At 40.2% G+C, this 21,552-nt stretch overlaps 3 protein-coding genes across 3 annotated transcripts; 1 reads left to right on the top strand and 2 right to left on the bottom strand.

The window, feature by feature from the left end:
* Window positions 1-167: 167 nt before the first annotated feature.
* On the bottom strand, window positions 168-3,251 carry ndufb4 (NADH:ubiquinone oxidoreductase subunit B4). Its single transcript, XM_044042466.1, has 3 exons — window positions 3,036-3,251; window positions 2,113-2,256; window positions 168-323 (listed from the first exon to the last, which is right to left on the bottom strand). Exons 1-3 carry the CDS (start codon window positions 3,210-3,212, stop codon window positions 261-263), a joined length of 384 nt encoding a protein of 127 aa, XP_043898401.1. The 5' UTR covers window positions 3,213-3,251; the 3' UTR covers window positions 168-260.
* Window positions 3,252-3,939: 688 nt separating this feature from the next.
* Window positions 3,940-4,864, top strand: LOC122781564 (sperm-associated antigen 16 protein). The gene has a single exon (XM_044045292.1). The coding sequence runs from the start codon at window positions 4,052-4,054 to the stop codon at window positions 4,637-4,639; it is 588 nt and encodes a 195-aa protein (XP_043901227.1). The 5' UTR covers window positions 3,940-4,051; the 3' UTR covers window positions 4,640-4,864.
* A 6,711-nt stretch (window positions 4,865-11,575) lies between these two features.
* On the bottom strand, window positions 11,576-15,560 carry si:dkey-12l12.1. Its single transcript, XM_044037442.1, has 6 exons — window positions 15,310-15,560; window positions 13,735-13,782; window positions 13,049-13,159; window positions 12,576-12,689; window positions 12,222-12,302; window positions 11,576-12,137 (listed from the first exon to the last, which is right to left on the bottom strand). The coding sequence occupies exons 1-6, from the start codon at window positions 15,430-15,432 to the stop codon at window positions 12,087-12,089; spliced, it is 528 nt and encodes a 175-aa protein (XP_043893377.1). The 5' UTR covers window positions 15,433-15,560; the 3' UTR covers window positions 11,576-12,086.
* Window positions 15,561-21,552: the final 5,992 nt, after the last annotated feature.

Here is a 21,552-nt window from a genome sequence, read left to right as displayed (position 1 = left end):
TCCAGTTAGGACAAGAAGCATAAACAAGAAAGTAAAATAACTTGATAAGTTACATCTTTGTCTCTAATGAAACTTTATCCAGCATGATGAATTTGAAAATTTCACACACATTCACAACCTTTCCTCTCACTCACACTTTCACCTCAATAATAATAAAAAACACACAGTTAATATTGACAATATATTTTAATTTGGTTATTAATAACTTCACACACCGACATCATCGCTAGAACACACAGGAGGTCTTTATACGTCGCAGCTCATGTTGCCAGACTGAACTTGCGTTGGAGGGTTCCAGCCTTAATCTGCTCCTCCTTCCGATTCTGTAAAACAGACAACAAACAGATGACAGGTTAGGGCAGTTTCCATAGCAACAAAGTCATATCACCCTCACCCTTTTCACCTTCCGGACATTTTCTCAACCACATGTTTTATGAGTGAGCATTTAATGACTTTTAAGCAGTCCCGCCCCTCGCAGCAGAGAGACAGAACATGATTATCGTGACAATTGGACCAGATTCTTGCTTGAATTTCTACTGGCGAGGGTGAATCTCCATGACAATGAAGAGGAAAATGAAAGCAGGCTGCATTTTTTATCATGAATGGAGCAGGGACAAAAAAAGTCAACCAGATCAACTATTCACCTACAAAGAAATAACAAGTCTCTTATCCACAACAAAAAAAAATTTCTCATACCTGAGATGCCCTCCAAGTTACAGTATCATATTTTAGACATGTATTGTGTGTGTGTATATATATATATATATATATATACATATATATATACACACACACACACATGTATATATATATATATGTATATATATATATATACACATATATATATACATATATACACATATAGATATACAATTTGTTTTATCGGCATAAAAATAAAAATCAGACTTGTAACACCAACACTATATAGTCTCTGCATTATAGCAAGTAAAATAATTGATGATTTGATCCAGTTTATTAAAGAATATTGTGAGTACAATAGCATATACATACATCGAAAAAGCAAAAGTAAAAGCAAAGTAATGATAAGAAAACCCAGATGTGTGCAGCACAGCGGGAGCCCATGATAAAAAAAAAATACTTAAACCCGTACCTCTCAGTACTGTAACTCCTAGACTGTTTGTGATCTCTAGAAAATTCAAAATCTATGGACTGGCGACCTGTCCAGGGTGCACTCCATCTTTTGCCCTATGTCAGCTGAGATTGGCACAGCGACCCTCATATGGAGGATAAAGCAGTAGAAGATGGATGAACAGATATCGGGAAGCAGAGAAATAGAGGTTTGGGTCTATATACTTGTCATTGCGGTAGCCATTCAGGACTTCCGCGGAACAGTCCTATAACAGACTCAGATTCACCAGCTCGTCACACGTTTGTGACGTCAGCTTCTCAGTACCGTAATTCCTAAATGATTGAATAACTGACAGGTATCAAAAGTGAAAGTTATCTTGGAAAAAGGGGCAGAAGCACTCAGTAATTTTATTGACAATACTACAGCCATAACTAAATAAATCCAGACGGCCTGATTATCATGACGGTCATAAGGGGGTTAAACTTGAATTTAATTATTATTATTTATATTTATTATATTATTATGTAGTTTTTATTATTATTTATATTTATTTTTATTATATTATCATTTCTTTTTGTTGTTTTAGCAATGCTAAAAACAAGAATTTAGAGTGATCTACACCAACACTTGAATAGCATGACCCTGGAGTGAAACCCTGATTATTGTTACTGGTAAAACCTATATTTGTACAACTATTTCAGGGCAAAAATATCTGCTCTGTGTATTCAAGACATGCTTGAGCATTACATTCACATGTTATTTGAGTTAAACTTACTGACAGATTGCTAATAAATAAGACCACCTTTCAGTCACATCAGATAATTTGACATAAAAACAACAAAGCTAGTGGTGCCCTGAGATTTCTGAAGTGCAAACATTACCATTTGCCAATATATCTGTCGTAGACAACAACAAAGAGTGTAGTTATTAAAACATGCCGCTCAAGAAGGCACAGGTGAATCGTGTCATTCAATAAACACTTTGATAATTTTGATATTTCACTGCGGCTTGTGTCACCATACCCTGTCTGTGTTGAAGATGTAGTAGAGGCCAAAGAGTGGGGCAACACCACACAAAATACCCAACAGAGATGTCTTGAATGTTGGCCTGAAATGTGGGTACGGGTTGGTGCGTGCATAAACCCAACGTGTCAGCGCAGGGTCATCCTGTATCGACAAAACAGTGCAATAAAGGTTCAATGATGTACCTTTATAGAAGTAAACAGGTAATGGTAAAAACACTATTTATACCAATTTACACAAACAATACAAAACATTAAAATGACTGCATAATAAAACAGGATGTGCATTTTTCTCAAAGTGACTAACACGTCATAACTGTACAGGCTTATGTCTAGATTTAACAGACAGAAACAAATAATTAAATTAAGTAAATACTATGTTTGACAGGTTTAACAAGTGTTTAGTGTTGATGCCAATATACCAACATACAAAATAATAAATTATTTTATATTTGAGTGAGACGCTGCAGACAGCAGTGAGCCGCTTGTTGCAGTTGTACATGTGCAAGCAATCTGATCGGTCTGAAAGAAGGTATGTGAGTAACTCCCTGTGAGTTAGTTGGTGGGATCAGTATTTACTTTATAAATATATATATGTATATATAGATATATATAAAATCGCACATTTTCCAAATGGCTACAACGTAACAATAGTATGTATGGTCCACTAGTATTTACTGTGGCTCTGGATTCTGGAGCAGCATTTAGCGTGCTCAAGCATACTAGCGTTTGCTCACAAGATTAAATAACGATTTAGCGCTATGTCCGCAAATATCCTCGCACATTATTCCAAAAGTACGGACTGATAAACGTGGACACTGTGACGTCTGTGTCCCCCACGACGAGCTGCAGTTATTAGCATCCCAACAAACAGCCCGAGTCCTGTTCAAGGGTAACAGTGCTAGCTAGCAGACACCCACTTACAATGAGCTCTCGTCTGAGCGGGTTATTAAGCTGCGTCTGGTACTGTCTCTTCAGATTCGCTCGAATTGCTGCCCTTTCTTGTTCAACGCGTCTGTGCTCCGGCGAAATGTTGAAATACTCATTAGGATCCAGTGTTTTTGGCCGAGTGGCCAAGGGCGCCTCTTGGTAGTCCGCCATGTTTGTTTGATGACGGAAGGAACGCTGGGGCAGACGTGAACTGGTGAAATCTCGCGTTGAGATCACCGTGGTAACACCGGTCAAATGAAGATTTCCGGTTTTATGAAGAATTTTTATTCGCCAAGTTTGACTATCTGGAATTACCATTACAGATGTATGTGACGTCATTTTGACTGGTAGTAATTTTAATGTAATGTGACTTGTACGAATTGTAGTTGTAGATATATGTGACGTCATTATTACGGTGACAACCCCAAACACGTGAATAGAATAAATAATGACGAATTGTCATTATAGATATCTACAACGTTATTATGACTAGTCATCATTCAAGTTCAAGATATATTTTTTTATATCTTGTTGATACCCTGTTCTTCTTTCAGAGAAAGGCGAACATTAGACTTTTACTCACATTTACACATTAATTTGAGTATAAAGTACCAGAACAGTAGCAGAGCACTCACTATTGTTTAGTGGCTGGGCCTGCTCCTTGAGTACACTATAATGCACTATAACACATTTGTTTATTGTCAACTATTTCTGAAGTAAATATTGATAAATAATAAATACTTCAACAAAAGGAAATAATAATTATTGAATGAAAATAATGAAAACATTATTGATGACTGATTAAAAACAACACAAAAGGCCATCTCCATGGTAATCACGAAGCATCGTCTCCATGGTAACAACACACTCTTCTCCGAAATATGACGACACAAGACAATTCTGCATGAAAGCAAGTGTCTATGCGCTGGTGAGGTGTTCAAAGGATAATGAAGAAGAACTAAACCTTGAGGAGGTTTAACAACAACAAGGAGGCTTTAACACTTTCAGCCATGTCCACCAACAATCGACACGAGGCTGGGGTCACTGCTTCGTCAGACGCGCCCTGCATCTCCCTCCAGCCCGAAGCTGTGGATGTGTTTTTACGCAACTTTCTCTTTCAGACGGGCATGACTGAAACACTTGACTGTTTCCAGACAGAGTGGAACGAGCTGCAGCAGAAAGGGCTGCTGGACGCAGAGCAGGTCACGGTGATCCCGGACATGTACACTGACATCCAGCGCCTGGAAATGAAAGTGAAAAACGCTCAGCGGGAGAGAGACGAGTACAGACGCGACGCCTCTGTGGCCTCCGACACTCTGGCGAAGGCCGAGAAAGCCCGAGACTTTCACCGCATGCACCATCAGCGAGTTGTGCAGGAGCGAGAGAAGCTCCTGGTGGAGAGGAGGAGGATCAAGGCCCAGTGTGACAACGTCAAGCCCGCGTTAAGGAGGATGAAGGAAAAATGGAACACACTTGTGAAGCAGACTGCGCTGCTGAACTCAAAGAGGGACAAGTCCTTAGGACAGTCGAGCAGAGCCACCTCTGATCCCGCCAGGACGCGACAGAACCAGACGGTCAAGCGTCAACACAAACAGTGACCCCAGACCAGTGACCCCCATCTCCTGACCAAAACCATTGAATGTTAAATAATAGATTAAAATCTCTTGATTTCCCAAAACAACTATATTACTTGCCTTTGGAAGATGGGGTTCATTTTGTGGATTTGTTTTGTGGATCCTGTTCCAGGGTTCTCAGACTGTGGCACGTGTACCACCACTGTGGTACGCAAGCTTCCTTTGGTGGTACTTGGAAGAACTTGTATCAGAAATACAGTAGCATACCCTAAAAAATATACTACTGTATAGAGGGTATGTCATCAGAGTGGAGCTGAGGAATTTTGACCAGTGCGTAAAATTAAATAATAATAGAGTCACCTTATCTCCCGCTCCATCTCAATCTAATTTCGCTATGTCTGAAGTACATGTGAGGAAGAGGAGGATGATGAGAGAGCAAATGATCTTATTGAAAAATCTGTACCTCACTTTGCTTGACCTATTTACACCACTGTATTTTAACATTAACGCTCAATATTCTTAGATAATGGTAATTAATTGGTGTAAAAAGTTCGAGAAACACTGATAGTTTGGTCTAGTTTAATCTTAATTGTCTGTTGGAACAGAAACAGGTAACCCTAGAAAAACCCAGGAAGACTTTGCATCCGAAAATATCAAAAATGATCGTACAAAACAGTGTCTTTAAATTGCATTCTGTATTTTAGTTTTATTCTGACACATCCTTCCTCATTGTAAGCATATATCTTGGATAATGTAAGCTGATTAACTGGATTTTCACTCATCACCAGTCTTGGTCTTGGTCTTTCAGATTACTCCCCTCCCTGTGATTTACACTCCGATCAGCACGAAAGTGAACTAAATCAATTTGTCAATGCTTTGCTGTTGCTTGGACTTGTTGCGTTATGCAATTTGACCACAAGAGGGCAATCTCTTGCAAGTTTTGATTCTATTACCACAGAGTCAATATCAGGTAACTGCAGCCACAAAGGATAAGTAACAGCAGAGAAAAGAGGAATGAATGCAATCCTTTTTTTTTTTCGACTGACAACCAGTGTAATGCTGGAAATAGTCAATACTAGAACAACAAAACATCTAAACCGCAACAAAATAAACTTAAATTATTCTAGAGGCCTCGTGCAAAGATACAGGCACTTCGCATTTTTATGAGGAAATCATGGTTTTGGCACAGTATTTTAGAAATGTACCAAAGCTCCCTTCCTTTTTCACACAGATAATTTGTTTTTCTGGCTGTTGCACTTTTCCCATCCCAACAGTATTATTCAGCCTATAGATAAACCTTCCCACACAGAAGTTCCCTGTCTATCTTTGCAAGCTGCTGAGTGGAACAAAGATGCTGAGAGACCTCTTTGATCCAGAGACATCCAGGCCGTATATTTATACATATATACATATACATATATATGTGTATATATATATACATATATATATATATATATATATATATATATATATATATATATATATATATATATATATATATGTATATATATACATATATATGTATATATATACATATATATGTATATATATATACACATACATATGTGTGACCAAATGATTTATTGTCCTTTCAAATCTCATATTGAAGTATCCATTCAAGTCTCGCCTGTAGCTCTCTCTGTGATGTTCAAAGAGAGATTCAGCATCTCAGCATCATATGAAATATTGAATATGTTTTTCTGATCACACTGACATCCACCAGACCTCATGGACTTTGTCAGTTTTCAAACTGTGCACACAACAGCCCCAAAAGATGCTTTTTTTTGCTCCTGCTTCCACAGTTTAACTCTTCCATGTACACAAGTGACACGGACTGACTATGCTGATATTGGATAGGGCTTGAATATAGAGGCAGTTACAGTCTGAGTGACAAAGAAGAAATGATCCACAGCACCAAAACATTCCCAGTAATAAGAAGTCATTTTGTGTTGTTTGGCCTTTTTTAAATGACGTCTACATGCGAACCTTGGTGAGACAGTGGAAGCAGGTTTCTCGTTTGACCACAAGTGAAATTATGGCTCGTTTTCTATTCCTTATCAAAAACCCTTGAAGTGGTTTGAGGACAGAAAATTCTATTCTATTCTTTTACCTAATTCATAATAATTCCTATAGCCCAGACATTCCACTGTCCTCTTCTGCCCCTGTGGAATGTAACAGAGGAATGTTTTGTTGCAGAACATAATTACTCCCGTTTTAGCCTTTGTAATTTTCACAAACGGTTACAGAGTCAATGAGGTAGTGACTGGAGGAGGGCACCGTGTTATTTCCAGACAACATTTTGTACCACCCTATCTCATCCTACCATTTTCCAGCCTGCTCATTTCTTTCTCCCTGCGCTCATCCTTCAGGTCCGACTGGACGCTGCTGTCGCAGGCTTTCTAAGAAGTGTTCAACTTTGTTGCTCCATCTTAGACTGATTGGAATTCTTCCCGTGCCTCCCTGACTCCCTGTGCTGCCTTTTCAGCTCCTTTTTTCACTGAAGGACCCTGTCCACTTTGCAGCCAATACAACTTTGCATCAGAAGGAGTGAGAGATCACATTTTAGTCGAATTGGCTCAAACCCAAAGGCCCAAAAGCCAATCCTGCATTGCACTGTTTCATCTTTTCTCCTCTTTGTTTTTTTTTCTCTTGTCCCATTTATGTATCATACCAAGCTTTGAATTCTGATGGGATTTTCTTTTCCTGTACTTTCTAGGAATCTTCTTTGACCTCTCATTCTTCAAGATCCAGTATATTTTCTTACTGAGAGGCTTCTTTCTCAGCTCATCAACAGCTCTCCCTCTCTCTCTCGTCCTATTCTAATCTATATCTGTGAAATTGATTCAGCCTGTCTTCAAGTATTCCCCTCTTAATAAATCAGCTTTCCGTGGACCTATACAGCGGGTCAAACTCAGCAGTATTTCTGCTTTAATGTAGTGAGCGGGGCAGAGTTTGGCCCACGGCGGTGACTCAGCAGGCATCTACAGTATCTTCCTCCGGGAGAGCTAAGGCAGATGAATTGCAAAGAGACAGAAATAAAAAGAAATTCTTGCATTTTTCTTCCAGCTTTGCACATCTTAGTTCTTGACTTTTACATCTTTTTCCTTCTTCTAACAAACTTAGTTTGATGCCGAGAGGCATTTACTGTTTGTTTGTGTGAACTAATGATGAAGGAGGCGGGGATTGCGATTGCTTGGTCTGTCTGGATGATAGCAACTGAAACCAGTGGTATGGAGATGATTTTGTGAGGTTTCTAATGTGAAACCTATGTGAACACATCATAAGTACTCAATAAATAAACAAGCATGTCTTTTTTTCTGAAACCCCAAGCACGTCTGTTCATTTTGGGAAATTGTATTCAATTTCCTGAAGACACACATTTCACGATTGCCTGTTAAATGTGTTATTTCAAAACATAAAAGGTATACATAAATATCTGTCATGACAGGAAGCATGTTATATTGAAATACTGTGTCACAAACCGTTTATTGTGATAGTCTATTCGGTATAATGTCACCAGATAATCAGATGACACTTATGTCATTGATAAATGACATACAATCAACAAATTGCCAGTAAATTCTAAGTTGTACTTAGAGTGTTTAACCCTAACCCAAAATTCCTGTTGACCATAACATACTATTTTTGATTGTCATTTAGATTGTGTCAGCATCTTTGTTAGTTGACTACTTCTGATTAGTCTGTCACTTGAAAGTTAACAAGATCTTGTCAAAATATGATAAATTTTCCATTGATTTATTGAACAATATTGGACTTAAAAAGCCTCGGTACCTCCTCTCAAAAGCGCCTTGACCAGAGAAGAAAAATGACGGTCTGCAAAGGAGATGGATGAAAATGTAGACGGGTGATATTTCTCTAATCCAGACACACTTTCACTTTTAATCTCCACCTGTAATCGTTCAATGTTTATAAATCAGTCTTTGGCACAGTTATGTATGTGTTTGTGCATGACCAATCTGGCAACCATGCTCCTGCAATGTTTTCAATTGGGATTGCAGTAACCATTTTATACACCGAAAGATCTTATGTCACATTTAAATTTCATGCTGGAGCCGAGAGATGGAGGATTGATTTAGTTTAGCATAACCATTGGAAATAGCTGGGTTTCATCCACCGATAACAAACTCTCTGTATCTGCCTTTCTAGGAAAATAAAAGGTTTACTAGGCGTAGAGATTTGTTAGGGTCCAATATTTGACTTCAGTGGGTTTTAAAACATTTGGTTGATGTTTGTTTATCGTGACAAAATGAGGTTATTGCAGGTGGCAGACAGCCTGTGGATGTGCAGATAAAGATGTTGTTTATAATAAGAAGCTGAGTTGTAAATCCCCCCCCAGCAGCCGTACATGTTAAAAGGTCAGCAGAGAGACACACTGAGCTGACATCCCATATACATCTCTCTCTTTCTGTTTCTCATTGGGGCCAGAGGGATGTGACGGCATCGGGCTGCTGTGACAACAGATAATGGAAGTTTTGACAGACAGAGTAAGGAGAGACTGTTTAGAGGAGGTGATGTCAGGCCAGAGAGAAATTACACGTGATGAGGGAAGACAGCCAACGCCCTGTATCGGATCTGATGGGAAGTGGCAGGAGATGAAGGGAAGAGACGCCAAAATCGAGCTGAAAGCATGGTCACATGCTGAGGTCAATGGAAACAGAAAAGATTAGAAAAGCCGGCCCAGGAATCGTGACAGAGAACTCAGTCTTCATGCTGATGTATGACTTTGTTGAATGTCAGGATGTCGGATAAAACCAACTGCAAATAGGTCAAAAGGATGCATGTCCACATTTTTCACAATAATCAATGTAAGGAGATCGCTCACATTAATAGATGTGCGTTCTCATTGCAGTGTTGTGTTAACCACAGCTGGCTAACTCATGTTACAAAGAATGGGGAACAGTAGCAAAGAGTGAAAATGAGTCCACAGTAATCGGGTTATTACCAAGAGAAATGATGGCCAAAACCAGGAAATTATAGTGGTTCAGGATAATTGTGCGACCAGAAGGTCAGAGGTGCGACTCCCTCAGTCTACATGCCAGTGTGCCTCTGGGCAACACAGTTAAACCCAAATTGCTCCTGGCAGCTGTGCTTGCACTGAGTGAATGGTGTGTTGCATACAGATTGTGGGTGTGAATGGCAGAAACAAAGTGTAAAGTGCTTTGAGTGGGTCTTGTCATTGAGACTAAAAAGTGTTATATAAATGCAGACATTTACCTAAGCTGAGTAAACCTTAATCCTCCTTTATATGTACAAGCAGTGTAGTGACAAACCTCCATCTCTTCCTATATAGGAGACCTTGTTTGTGTCTGTCTCTTCCCAGATTGCATGTTGTTTGGGGTGAGATGCTCCCATCAACAAGAAACTAATACTTACGCAGCGGTTTCCACTTGAAAAGGACGTTGACCATAAGCCACTAACTGCACACCAACCTGACTGAGCTTTTATGGGAAAATCTGACATCCTACTCTCTCTCCGCTTGCACCGTTTCCCACCACACCTCCTATAGATTGAAGGCTTCCAAATGATTCCGTTAGCAGTGATCATCAGCAGCTTTGTTCTCGAGAGGCTTGTATGAACCCAAAGCCGAGCGGAAACGAACCACGTGTAGTGTCACATGTTCCAGATTTAAAAGTGAGTCGTGATTGAACGTTTGCATCACTGGAGGGAAAGGTTTTTAAAGGCTAATTTCTATTTATAAAGTGTCTGCGTGGTCGTTGGTGTATTTCGGGGGGGATGACTTTCTTTGTGTGTATTTTTGTGCACACACACACAAACACTCGGACACACTGCCCTGTTCCATCAGATCATTAGGAGTTTCCCAGGATGCAATACCCCAAGGGTACCGTCAGTCAGTGATAGCCTGCTGGCAGCTGTCAGAGCAATGTGTATGTGAGTGTGTGTACGTGTGTGTTGACAGGGGAGGATAAGCTGATGCCGTCTCCTTCTTAGTTTTTTTTTGTCTTTTATAGAAAAATATTTGTGTGTCAACGCTATTTCAGAAAATTCAGAATGGCACCCCGCGGTGGTCTCCCACCGAGATGACACCCAGACAGCTTCTACCCAGTTAATCAAGGCTTGATGATGGGCGAGCGGTTCAGGACCTCACACGTCACGATATTTATTCTCCCGGGGTGAGCTGCTGAAGCATAATCAGCGCCAATGATGTGCTTCAGGGAAAATGCCAAGTTTAAAAATAACATTTTGTTGTTTTCCTTCAGTCGATGTACTTTGTGTCTATGACACCATGAAATGACACCGCGTACACGGCATACCTACATCATGAGCCGAAAGGCTTTGATCTCTAAATGAGTGGGGGTGGATGAGTCATCCTGGTGATGTAGATTTCCTTCCATGTTTTACACCGGCTCATTTTTGCTCATCAAATTGCCTCATAGTTGGGATTTTCTGGTGGCTTCACTTTGGCTGCGCCTGAGTCCAATTTTAGGTACTCATTACAGTTAATAGTACTGTTTTTCCCAGTGTTGTAACCAGGTCATTTGTTTGACTGATATGTTGGAGAGATCCATATTGCGGAGCAAACCACAAAGATCTGATTTTGTGCCTGTGCCAAAATGTGAGTGTCCTGTAGAAATACTCACGACTAATCTTCTGGCCCAGGCCATGCTGTGTTTTCATTATTGGCCAAGTGAATTAAAATGACACAAGATATTTAATTACAGCAAGCTTGACTCCTGAAACAGATGGTCTGGACTATGTTAGATTTCTTTCTTTCTTTCTCTGTCTCTCACACACAGAGACTAGTTGCCCATTTCTGCTGTAATTTAAATGAATTAGTTGCCGTCTTTGCCAACCGTCGCCATACATATGAAACACTTGCCATCTCCGATTAGTAATGTTTCAGTCTCATGATACGTCATTTTATGAATCGGTTACATGTTGCTCTGGGAAAGACTGAAGGAAAGACTGAGCTGCTACAAGAACTGTTATTCAATTTAATACCTCAATGAAGCTCAGAGTGTAAAAAACAATTATCCTATTTTGTAGAGAAGGCCCCAGAGGAGCATAAAGTGCATAATGTTTAAAGACTTTTACACCATATGTCTCGTCTCCACATAACGTTTTGAAATCTGACACAACACGAGGACTATTTCTGCAAAAATATACATCTGATCTTCAGAATGAATCTGTGATTAAATAGGTTACAGCACAATACCAGACTGATATTGGACCTTTTGTGACAACATGCGGGAATATATTAGAAACTTAAAAGTAGCATGTAAAAAAAACAAAAACATGGAAGTACAGACTGGCTGATAAATGTAGATGTAAGCTTGCTTACACGTAAATAAAACAGTAATGTTGGACACACGCGTCAAAAATAAACATCAAATCTGTTATTCCAAATGCCAGATTTCCACACAAAGGTTCAGTTTGTTTACATGTTGTTTGATAAAATATAGAAGGAGCTTCTTATTGTCCAGCACATCTTCTATACGCTTCTTTTGGCTCTGGCGGTCTTCTCTTCATTTGGTGGATCACCCTGAAGAACACAGGACACGTCACGTGAACATAAATATGCATTAGATGGAGTAAAATTGCAGAGAAACATTATTTAATGACTCACAAGGACAGAAAAAGCTCCAGAACGACCTGACTTCCCCTTCTTGGGAGGGTCAAGCACGACCTGTCGCCTTGCTCTGGTCACCTAATTGTGAAAACACATTCATAGCTGTTATTTCTTTACACATGTGACTTTCTAACTTATTTTGTAAGAAGGCTAAAAAAGAAATAACATTTAACTGTAAAACTACACAGTCTGAATAGTCAAAAATTCACCCAAACGAACATTAAACTGACAAGAACACTGAAGTAACAGCTCCAATAAAACCAAGTACTGTAAGGTGGCCTTATAACTCTCACACATCCAGTCTCTTTGCCCCAACTGTTACTCTGCTCAAGGGTTGCCATGGTGACTTACCTGTAGGGGGTTGGATTTCTTGTCATGTTTCAGGAGTGAGAAAGAGCCCACACGGGACGTACGCTTCTTTTTTGGATTTTTAACCTGGACCAAGTGCCGTCTGGACCTGTCAGCCTGAGAAACCATGAAATATGGATTAATACACACATTTCAATCCAAAAACACACACACATCCTTGTGTGCAATTTTTACTGAGGACACTCCTAAACATAATGCATTCCCCACTGACCCTAACGTTAACCATCCCAACCCTTAATCCAAACCAAACCTTAACCCAATTCTAACCCTAATCCTAAAACCAGGTTTTAATCTCCAAATAAAAATCATCTTTTTGGATTGTATGATTACAGCCTTTATAACAAATACAAAAAATGATTAAAGGCTCACTGGACTTTAGTCAGCAGTGGCCACAGTCTACGTCCTTTCTCCAGTATTTGTCTGACTCCCGTGTGACTAACATAAGTGGTTTTTACCTGGATGAGAGTGTTAGGGAAGCCTTTGACAGAGACGGACCCGGGCAGGATGGAGTGACTCAGGTGGGTGGGACCTCTGCGCTCTAGCTGTCGCTTACGTCTGAACATAACCTGTAAGGATGACACAGTCCCAACCACAACCACAGAGGGAAATAACACTGTTACTGCACATCCCTCTCTCTCTGTGTCTGTGTGTGTGTGTGATGAAGTGCATCACTATGAGCGTGTCATATTCTTTTTTGTTTTGTCTGTTCTGCTTTGTTTGCTCCCGTCCTTTCTCATGCTGTCTCATTCTGCCTTTCTTTCTCCTGCTCTTACCTGTCTTTCTCACATTCAGATGTTAGAGGCGAACTGCAGAATGACTTTAATAATGCCAGTGGCCCCACCATTACTTACACTTCTCATTGATCCACGTACAAATGAAGTCCTGCTATTGATCCATTTGTTTTGCTAATAAATGAACCGTCACTTTAACAGGAACAACACATTTGCCAATCGGGACTTTGTGATACATTTATAAAAGTACAGCCCTGTAGTGTTTTCCATTCTGTAGAAAACAAAGATGACTACATAGACTTTATAGATTAATCCACAGCACTGTTTCCGTTCTTCTTTCAAATATCAGTGCTCTTGTTGACCCAAACAATAATCTGGTCATTGATAAGATTTATGTTGGTGGCACGTACCAGTCCTTCGCTGAAGGGTAATGCCCTCTGCTGCTGCTGATCGCCATACTGAAAAGTAGGACAAGGGGTTCAAAGTGTCAACATTTAGTACATTTTTAAATTATAAATGTGTACGCATGTTACAGTTAGCAGAACTCTTGTGCAGTTCAACAGCGTGGGAAACGTCCACTGAAGCAGACAAACCACACACACTGAAAAAGAGAATTCGGCAAACGTTGCACGATTCCTTCAGTGCAATCCTCTGACAACATCATAAAAACTGAGATGAATGTTTTGTGTATATGTGTGGGTGTGGTGAGGATATCCATCAAAGACCTCCCACAGTCCATTTGGTTTTCGTTTTGGTCGATGACAAGCCCCATAAATTTCCCATTTAATGTGTTCTATGCTATTACAAACACAAGTGACCTTGGTGGGACAAGCAAACCTGAGTAAATTTAGCCTCCTAAGATGCTGCTTCTGGTATTAGTTAGTTGCCACCACATTTGAAGCTTATAATTGTGCATACTGTAATTAGATTAAAAAAAAAGCACATAGGCTGTGTGGCACAAACTCCCTCAGATGGAACAGAATTCCCAAATCAAGTGTCTTTCATGTGTGGGTGAAAATCGCCGTCTCTCCTGCTGCAGCTGTTGAATCCGTTGTCCAGATGAGGGTGATTACTTTGGACAGAACATGAGGACTGTCCGCAGAAAAATGCTCGCCACAAGTTTTAAAGAATAACAGCTGGGAGCCACATGAAACGCCAAAAAAAGGGAGCTGAGGGATTTTGTTCCACAGTGGGATATATTTTTGGTGCAGAGGCATAATGGCTGTAAAAACCATTACAATAAGACTTTGTCTCTGTTTAAAAAAGAAATTATACAGTATGTCTCCACAGGTCAGGGTTAGACTGTACACGTCTCCTGCCACCCTTAAACACACTTGACTCCTGCTAGCGTCATAACAGCCTCTTTAGTCAGAGTGAGTCTGCATTCCGACAGCGTTACTGGCTTCCTCTGTCCCAGGCTACCGTGTAAGCACTGACCGCACTATGTCTGAGCAGCAAAAATGACCCAATACGTACGTGACCGGTCATTTTCAACATGCACTGAAAGTATGAACTTATAAAGATGATACTTTCTTATTTGAAGGAGGTGATACAGAATATGAAAAAAATATTTCAGAGTATTAAACAAGAAAGAACATGTAGTAAATCTAAAGTTGATGATTTTGGGTCAGAATTTAGTGATAAAAATGTCATACTATTTCGTATATACACTGTCATTTAAAAACGAAGAAGTAAACAGCAAATATCCTTAAAATCCAAATCAAACTGACCTAACACCAGAGAGCTCACTTTACATTCAGTGTTCGTTGGCTTTCCCAGTCAAGAAAATGTTGATAATTCAACTTCTATTCACTTTAATTTCCCCGGGAATGTTATTTATTATCCAGTTTGGACCAAGCAAACAAGCATTTAACTCAGACAGGCTGCACTTACCCCGGTAATGTCACGGGCAGATGATGACGGATACATAATGAACACCCTCGTCCTTCCTTAACTATCACATCCATCAGAGGTGAATCTCTTACCTGTGCGTCTGCGGTCTGTCCACTGACACACAGCTCTCCCTGTGTCACTCCTGAGCAGTCGAGGGCGTGTGACAACAGGCTCGCCTGCAGGCAGAGCACGCACAGCCAGATAGTAAACCCCATGATCCAGACAAGACGAAGACTGTTCCCAGCCACTGTCAGCTCCCGGCTTTATACTCTCGGCTCTGCTAATGGGGAACAGATGCAGGGGAACAGGAGGCCATGCCAGCTTCACGCAGACAAACAGCCCACCACAAGACTGTGCTTTGAGCCAGCCAGTGGCCTGCGGTCCTGCAGAAACATGTCAGACATCTTGAGGGGCCTCCCCCTTTAAAACCCATCTCCCCCCAACCCACTACCCCATTCCAGAGAAGAATATGAGGACCATTTTCCACTTATGTCTGCACTGTAACTCCTGCCATACCGCATGTGTGAGTGTTGTGTGTGTGTGTTTGAATGAGAGTGAAGGAAAGAGAGGAAACTTGTGTTGTCAAATGTCTGCGCATAACACATGAGACATTTGTGGCTTGCTCCATGTCATGGATTGAGGATTATGCCATGAATTTTTCTCCTGGCTCAGCGCTGATTATTCTATTTCCTTCAAAAATGTTTATGTGCAGCGACTATTTATACAGTTGTGCACTTCACTTGTTGGAATTACAGTAATTATTCCTCAGTAGACTTCTCAGTGGATATACCAGCACTGTCAACTCATCTCTCAGCCTGCTGTCAGATGTTTCCGATACAGATAAAAGTCATGTGTACTGAGGTTTAGAGAGATAAATCGTGAACGCTTGAGAAATAAAATGACAAAAGGCATATACTGTAAATGTACCAGATTTAGCTATGAAAGCTCCTCTTCATCTGCCGTCCCCTGAAACAGTTCATCAGTTTCACCAGTCTCTGGCAGGTTGATTAACAATTAACAATAAGAAGTAACTGAGAGTTAACACAACATGAACAAACAGCCCTGCAATTAATACACACAACATACATTAGACCAAACAGACGTGTAGGAAGTTTGTCCAGTAGCCTTTATGGGTTTTTGTAACCTTCCTACATTTTTAAATGTATGTTTTATAGTATCCGGCAAACAAGGGGAGGGGGTAGTGTACCACTGTGACGACTTTATATGGCTTTTAAAATGTAGCACACTATTAAGACTGCATCTCCTCATGGGGTGAGTTGCACATGAATAGGCACCCTGTCTCAAGGTGTATTACAGGATGGAAAGAATGAGTGAGAGTGGGTGAGGGCGGGAGAATCTAGTCTAATATCTTTGTGCCTGAGGCTCTTGGTTACAGAGACATTGTCTACCACAAAGCCTGGAAACTAGCACTGCTGTAAAAGTTGTGGAAATAAGTGGGTTTCATTTCCGGTCCAAACTGCCCATATACCACTTTCCTATCCTCTGGCATGTAACTGAAAGATGTGTCCCTCGAGGCGACTCATCAAACCCCGAAGAAAAAGTGAAAAGGTGTGAGAGTCACATTTTTGAGTTTGGAGAATTACATTTTTTTATTTTTCTTCATCATCATCATCATCATCATCCTCATCATCTCGTTTTCTGAGCTGCGCCTGACACTGCGTATAGAAATGGTTGTTGCGAAAGTCACCTCCTCCGTGGTTTGGGACCCAGTGAGTAGACAGCTGCAAGCTAATGATATGATGTGAAATGATGGAGGGGGCTTATTAGTGGGGGGGGTGACCTCAAAACTGCAAGACCAGCTTTACTTTGGCAGCCAGTCCAAGATGGACGTGTACACAAACATGTCAGCCATTTGACCAGACTGACCCTGGGTTTATTTTTTCACTGTCATTCCCATCGCTGTTTCTTGCTGTATGCGGGACCTCCAGGCCACCAGGGGGCCCCAAATCTGTGTGTTCAGTCTCATCTGAGGATAATTAAAATGACCTGTCTGCTGTGTCATCATCCAGTGGCAGTTGTCTCTCAGATATTTGCCATTTAACATTACTTTAGTATTACTCATGATTATTTTATTAAGTTTAATATATTTATAGGCCTCTAAATAGACTTTATAAATAACACTTACTCCACTGATGAGTATCCAACATTAGTATTATTCATAAGTGTTTTGTCTTTATTGTTTGCACATTGATATGAATGCTGGCTCACTGTGTTTTTACTCTCAGAAACAGCCAAAATTATTTTCTCATTTGTTTTCCTTGTATCAGTTTTTAGCAGTTTAACTTGCTTCGGTGGCTCAAATTAAGGTTTAATTTTAATATAAGAGGTTATCATGACTGTAGTCTGTTTTTCTCGTGGATCATCTAAAGGGTTAGGAATATCTCCATCATAGTTTGGCTAACTCGGCCCCCCCCCCCAACAGCATCTTGCATAGGGCCCCCACAAAGCTAGAAACGGCCCTGGTCACTCCTTTTGAGTTTCTGTGCTGTCGTTTAGCAAAACATCAAATGACTTCTAATAAGCCTTGTCAAAAATCATGTTGCCAAGGTTACAAGTTTTCATTTACGTCAGAAACCACAATGTGGTGACGTTGACATATTGACAGCTGGGATTGTTTCAAGTTTACAGTGACTTTGTAAAGCATCTCACAGAAGTAACTGTACAAAATTGCTACATATATATATAAAATTGCCCTGCTGTGCTTTTAGCTGCTGCATCTGAGGACGACGCCGCATGGTCAGAAAACTGAGGATCTTCGGAAACAACAAAATGCCAAACAACACACTTATGTCTTGAAGCAGTGTCTGCTCTGACCAGATATGCAGAGTGGAGTCGTCTGCAGCGGCGTAACAAACACACACATGTCTGAGAGCAAAGCAACAGAGATGTTTGTCAACAGCATGAAAGAAAACAAGAAACATGCCTTTGGAGTAAACATCTGGATTAGGAGACGTGACTCATAAAGTGATGGACATTTTGGACTATGTAAGCGCAACATTAACTCCTTACTGCTCCACCTTTTAGTGGTGGTTTACCCAAATTGCGGGGAAAAAATATAGTGTTCTCACGTAATTGGCCTCTTTCCATGCAGATACTTTTGAGGGTTGTGTGATATCCACTTCTGAAACAGAGCCAGATGGAGGTCTGCTTGTTTTTGCTTGTGATCCAAGTGAAATGTAGTGCATTTACAAAGTTCAACAGTAAACTGTTAATATTTGACTATGTTTAATGGTATCTGAAGCCTTTTTTTAAGGAGTTCATGCAGAAAGAAATGCTTATTAAAGCTTAGGGTTGCTAAGGGTTATACTGTTTACATACAGTATTTCCCCACACACTACACACTTTCCCAGTTGAGTAAAAGATGCAGTTTTGCTGTTTTGCAATAGTATTTCTATGTATGCAACTTTCTATCAACCACATATGAGTTTAAAAATCAATATAATGTAATTATATTTTTGCAATCTTCTTTTTTCCCCCCTGCCTGAGTGGAATCCTCCTGTCGCCATACATCTCGCTGCGTCTCTGTTGCTATGATACACATGACTCACAGCACTTTATGCAATTATGTGTGTACATTAACAATAAAGCAGACACAACCGTTACGTTGGAGGCCATAGATGATGCATCCAGATAAAATAAAGCAGACACATTATCCACGTCGAAATGGTCAAACTAAACTCAGTCAAGCTCCAAATACCATTTGTCAATCTCGTCTTTGTGTTACTGCACGCGGTGCCGTGTGTCAGGTCAAGCCCGTACAAATGAACAGGCTTATAGGTCTGAATGTGAATCAATACTTCTTCTTCTTCTTACAACGCACTGTCCTCTTCTTTGTTGACAGGAAGGTGCCAAGGAGAGAAAGTCATCAAGACTCCCATCCAGTCCCCTCAGGTGAAAACAACAGAGGAAGGCAAGGAGGAGGCTGAGGGAAAAACACTGCTGCAATTTCTGTGGTAAACACTGAATGAAGAGTAATTGTATTCACTTTCAATGTACGTGTCCTTGGCTGCTTCAACAGAAGAAAGAGCTCATTAGGCTCAAAAAATGAAATTTAAATATATCATCACTTGAGTTGTCTTTAATTTCACATCTGTACCCCGTCTGCTGGTCCTCCTTCCTCCGCAGTATTTTAGGGGATGAAAAGGCACTCGGGCGGTGACGGCTTTCATTTTTCCACACTAAACGGATAAAATATATATATGTATTTAAACTGCAGCCTGATCCATCTGCAATTTACCATAAATTATCAATGTGGACATGTGAGCACCCAGGAAGATGAAGATCTGTAGATGATCAGTTAAACCAGACGTCAGTGTGGCTGGGACTTCAGTGGCATCTCAAATGAATCAACACAAACACACATGAAGATTTTTCTATTTCTCCTGTCCATGCTTACATTATGATTTATTGGATTACACACATTTATGTTGAAATGAATTACAGCAGCTAATTTCTCACGAACTCCCCAAATTGAACTGACAAAACGGATATTACTCATGGAAATGAGGTAAAATGTCTGTTCTCAGTCATTACCTAGAATTTACAGATGTATGTAGAGCAGCTTATATGCACTTGAATTTACCTGAATCCTTTAGATGGTTTTCTGTGCTGATGCAGAGTCACTTAGGCTGACTGCGTACCATAACACTGCGTGTAATAGATTTTCTTTCTTGCAACTGTGGCCATGAAAAAGCTGTAAAGCTGAATAGATTCCACTTAGTTTGTCATCTCACACAGAGCTCAGACGTGTCAGCGTTTCTTTGATCTTCTCCAAAAGTCCTGTCCACCGACTGCTGCACACCTGTAAAATATGCACCGCAGTGCGTTTGATGTTTATTGATTACCTTTTTCAGTGCCGACATGTTTTGAAAATGCAATATAACAATGTGTGGAAATGAACAAATCCCCCTGCACCAGGAGTTATTTCAGAAAATCTGCTGTTGTATAGAAAAACACCACGTATGGTATTGATTGTCTCTTTATTGATGTAATTACGGTTAAGGAAATTGGAAATCACACCCAACTTGTCAAGTCCTTATCTCCACACACCACCGTGTTCATGCAGCCACACGAAACATAATAACATGAAAGAGTGTCACAGGTAGTACAGGTCACGGCCTTACTATGTCTCATTTCTATCCCATCCTTTCTCTGCTCCGGTTTCCATGGCAGCAATGAGTTGGATTCAAACAATGCCACAGAGGGCTGAAGCCATTGATGAGAGATGAGAGCCTGCCGCGGCGAGACAAGGTATGGACAAGCTCACTCTGTCATGGATGATGATTAAAACTCCAGTAATAGTACAAAACATGTGAAATATCTAATTCAGGCGTGGATTTTTCAGAGATAAAAGATAGGAAGGGAATTGTTCCATTTTGTCTTTGTGAATATTTGGCATAAAATGAAGCTGAAATCGTATGATGCAACAACGAGAGTCAACAAATCTAATAACTTTGTGTCAATGCCAGGACTTGACACAAGCAGCAACAAAACAACTGGTTCCCCAGAGTGAGAAAGATGTTTCTAAATGACTACTATAATGTGTAAATGTTATATGGTTGTATCAAATAATATTTTGGGACAGCACAATATTCTCATTTCATGACAATGTGGGCTTTATAAAGTAAATATACACATGTAAATATGTCGATGCAGTCGAAGCTGTTAATTTAAGTTTATAGTCCCTTAGACTAGATTCTAGATTCTTTTGTAGTCACTGGTGTGTTCACTGTCAGTCAGCCCGCTCAGCTCTGCACTGCCACCTTCTGAGACACATATCTGTCTCTTTAGTGACTAAATAATACATCAAATAATGGTTGTATAAGCAAATATTGGCTGGCTAGAATTCTTAGAATTAGCTTATAAATCTGGCCATGCTCAGCTCTGTTTCTGGTTTCCTCTGCCACCTCCTGAGATGCAGCTGGCTCTTTATTGGCTAAATAATAAATCCGCTAGGTTGACTAGCTACTCCCTAATGTTTATTTGTCTGCTGCGTGGTGCTCAGCAGGTTATATGTTGTGTAGTGTTTTACAGAGCTTTGCGACGATTTGAAACTAAACAGTAAATGTGTGGGCTATTAAATCCAACCCATTTATCACAAGACGTTCTCATGATCCGTAGAACTGAGAGAAAACCTATAATAAGGTGAGCCATTTCATTAATTCATTCACCTTTGCTGCATTGTGCATTCGTGCTGTGGGGGTAAGTGCTTCCTCGCTGGTGGTGTGAGTGAAGAAGTTAAATTAAATCTCAGATCTTTTATAGAAATATTTAAACGGAGCTGAGTGACTTGCAACACAAATGTAAACAGCTGT

Source organism: Solea senegalensis, linkage group LG1 (genome assembly GCF_019176455.1).
Source record: "Solea senegalensis isolate Sse05_10M linkage group LG1, IFAPA_SoseM_1, whole genome shotgun sequence".
Taxonomy (NCBI): domain Eukaryota; kingdom Metazoa; phylum Chordata; class Actinopteri; order Pleuronectiformes; family Soleidae; genus Solea; species Solea senegalensis.
Note: the sequence above shows the minus strand (reverse complement) of the source record. Positions and strands in the feature narration are given on the sequence as shown.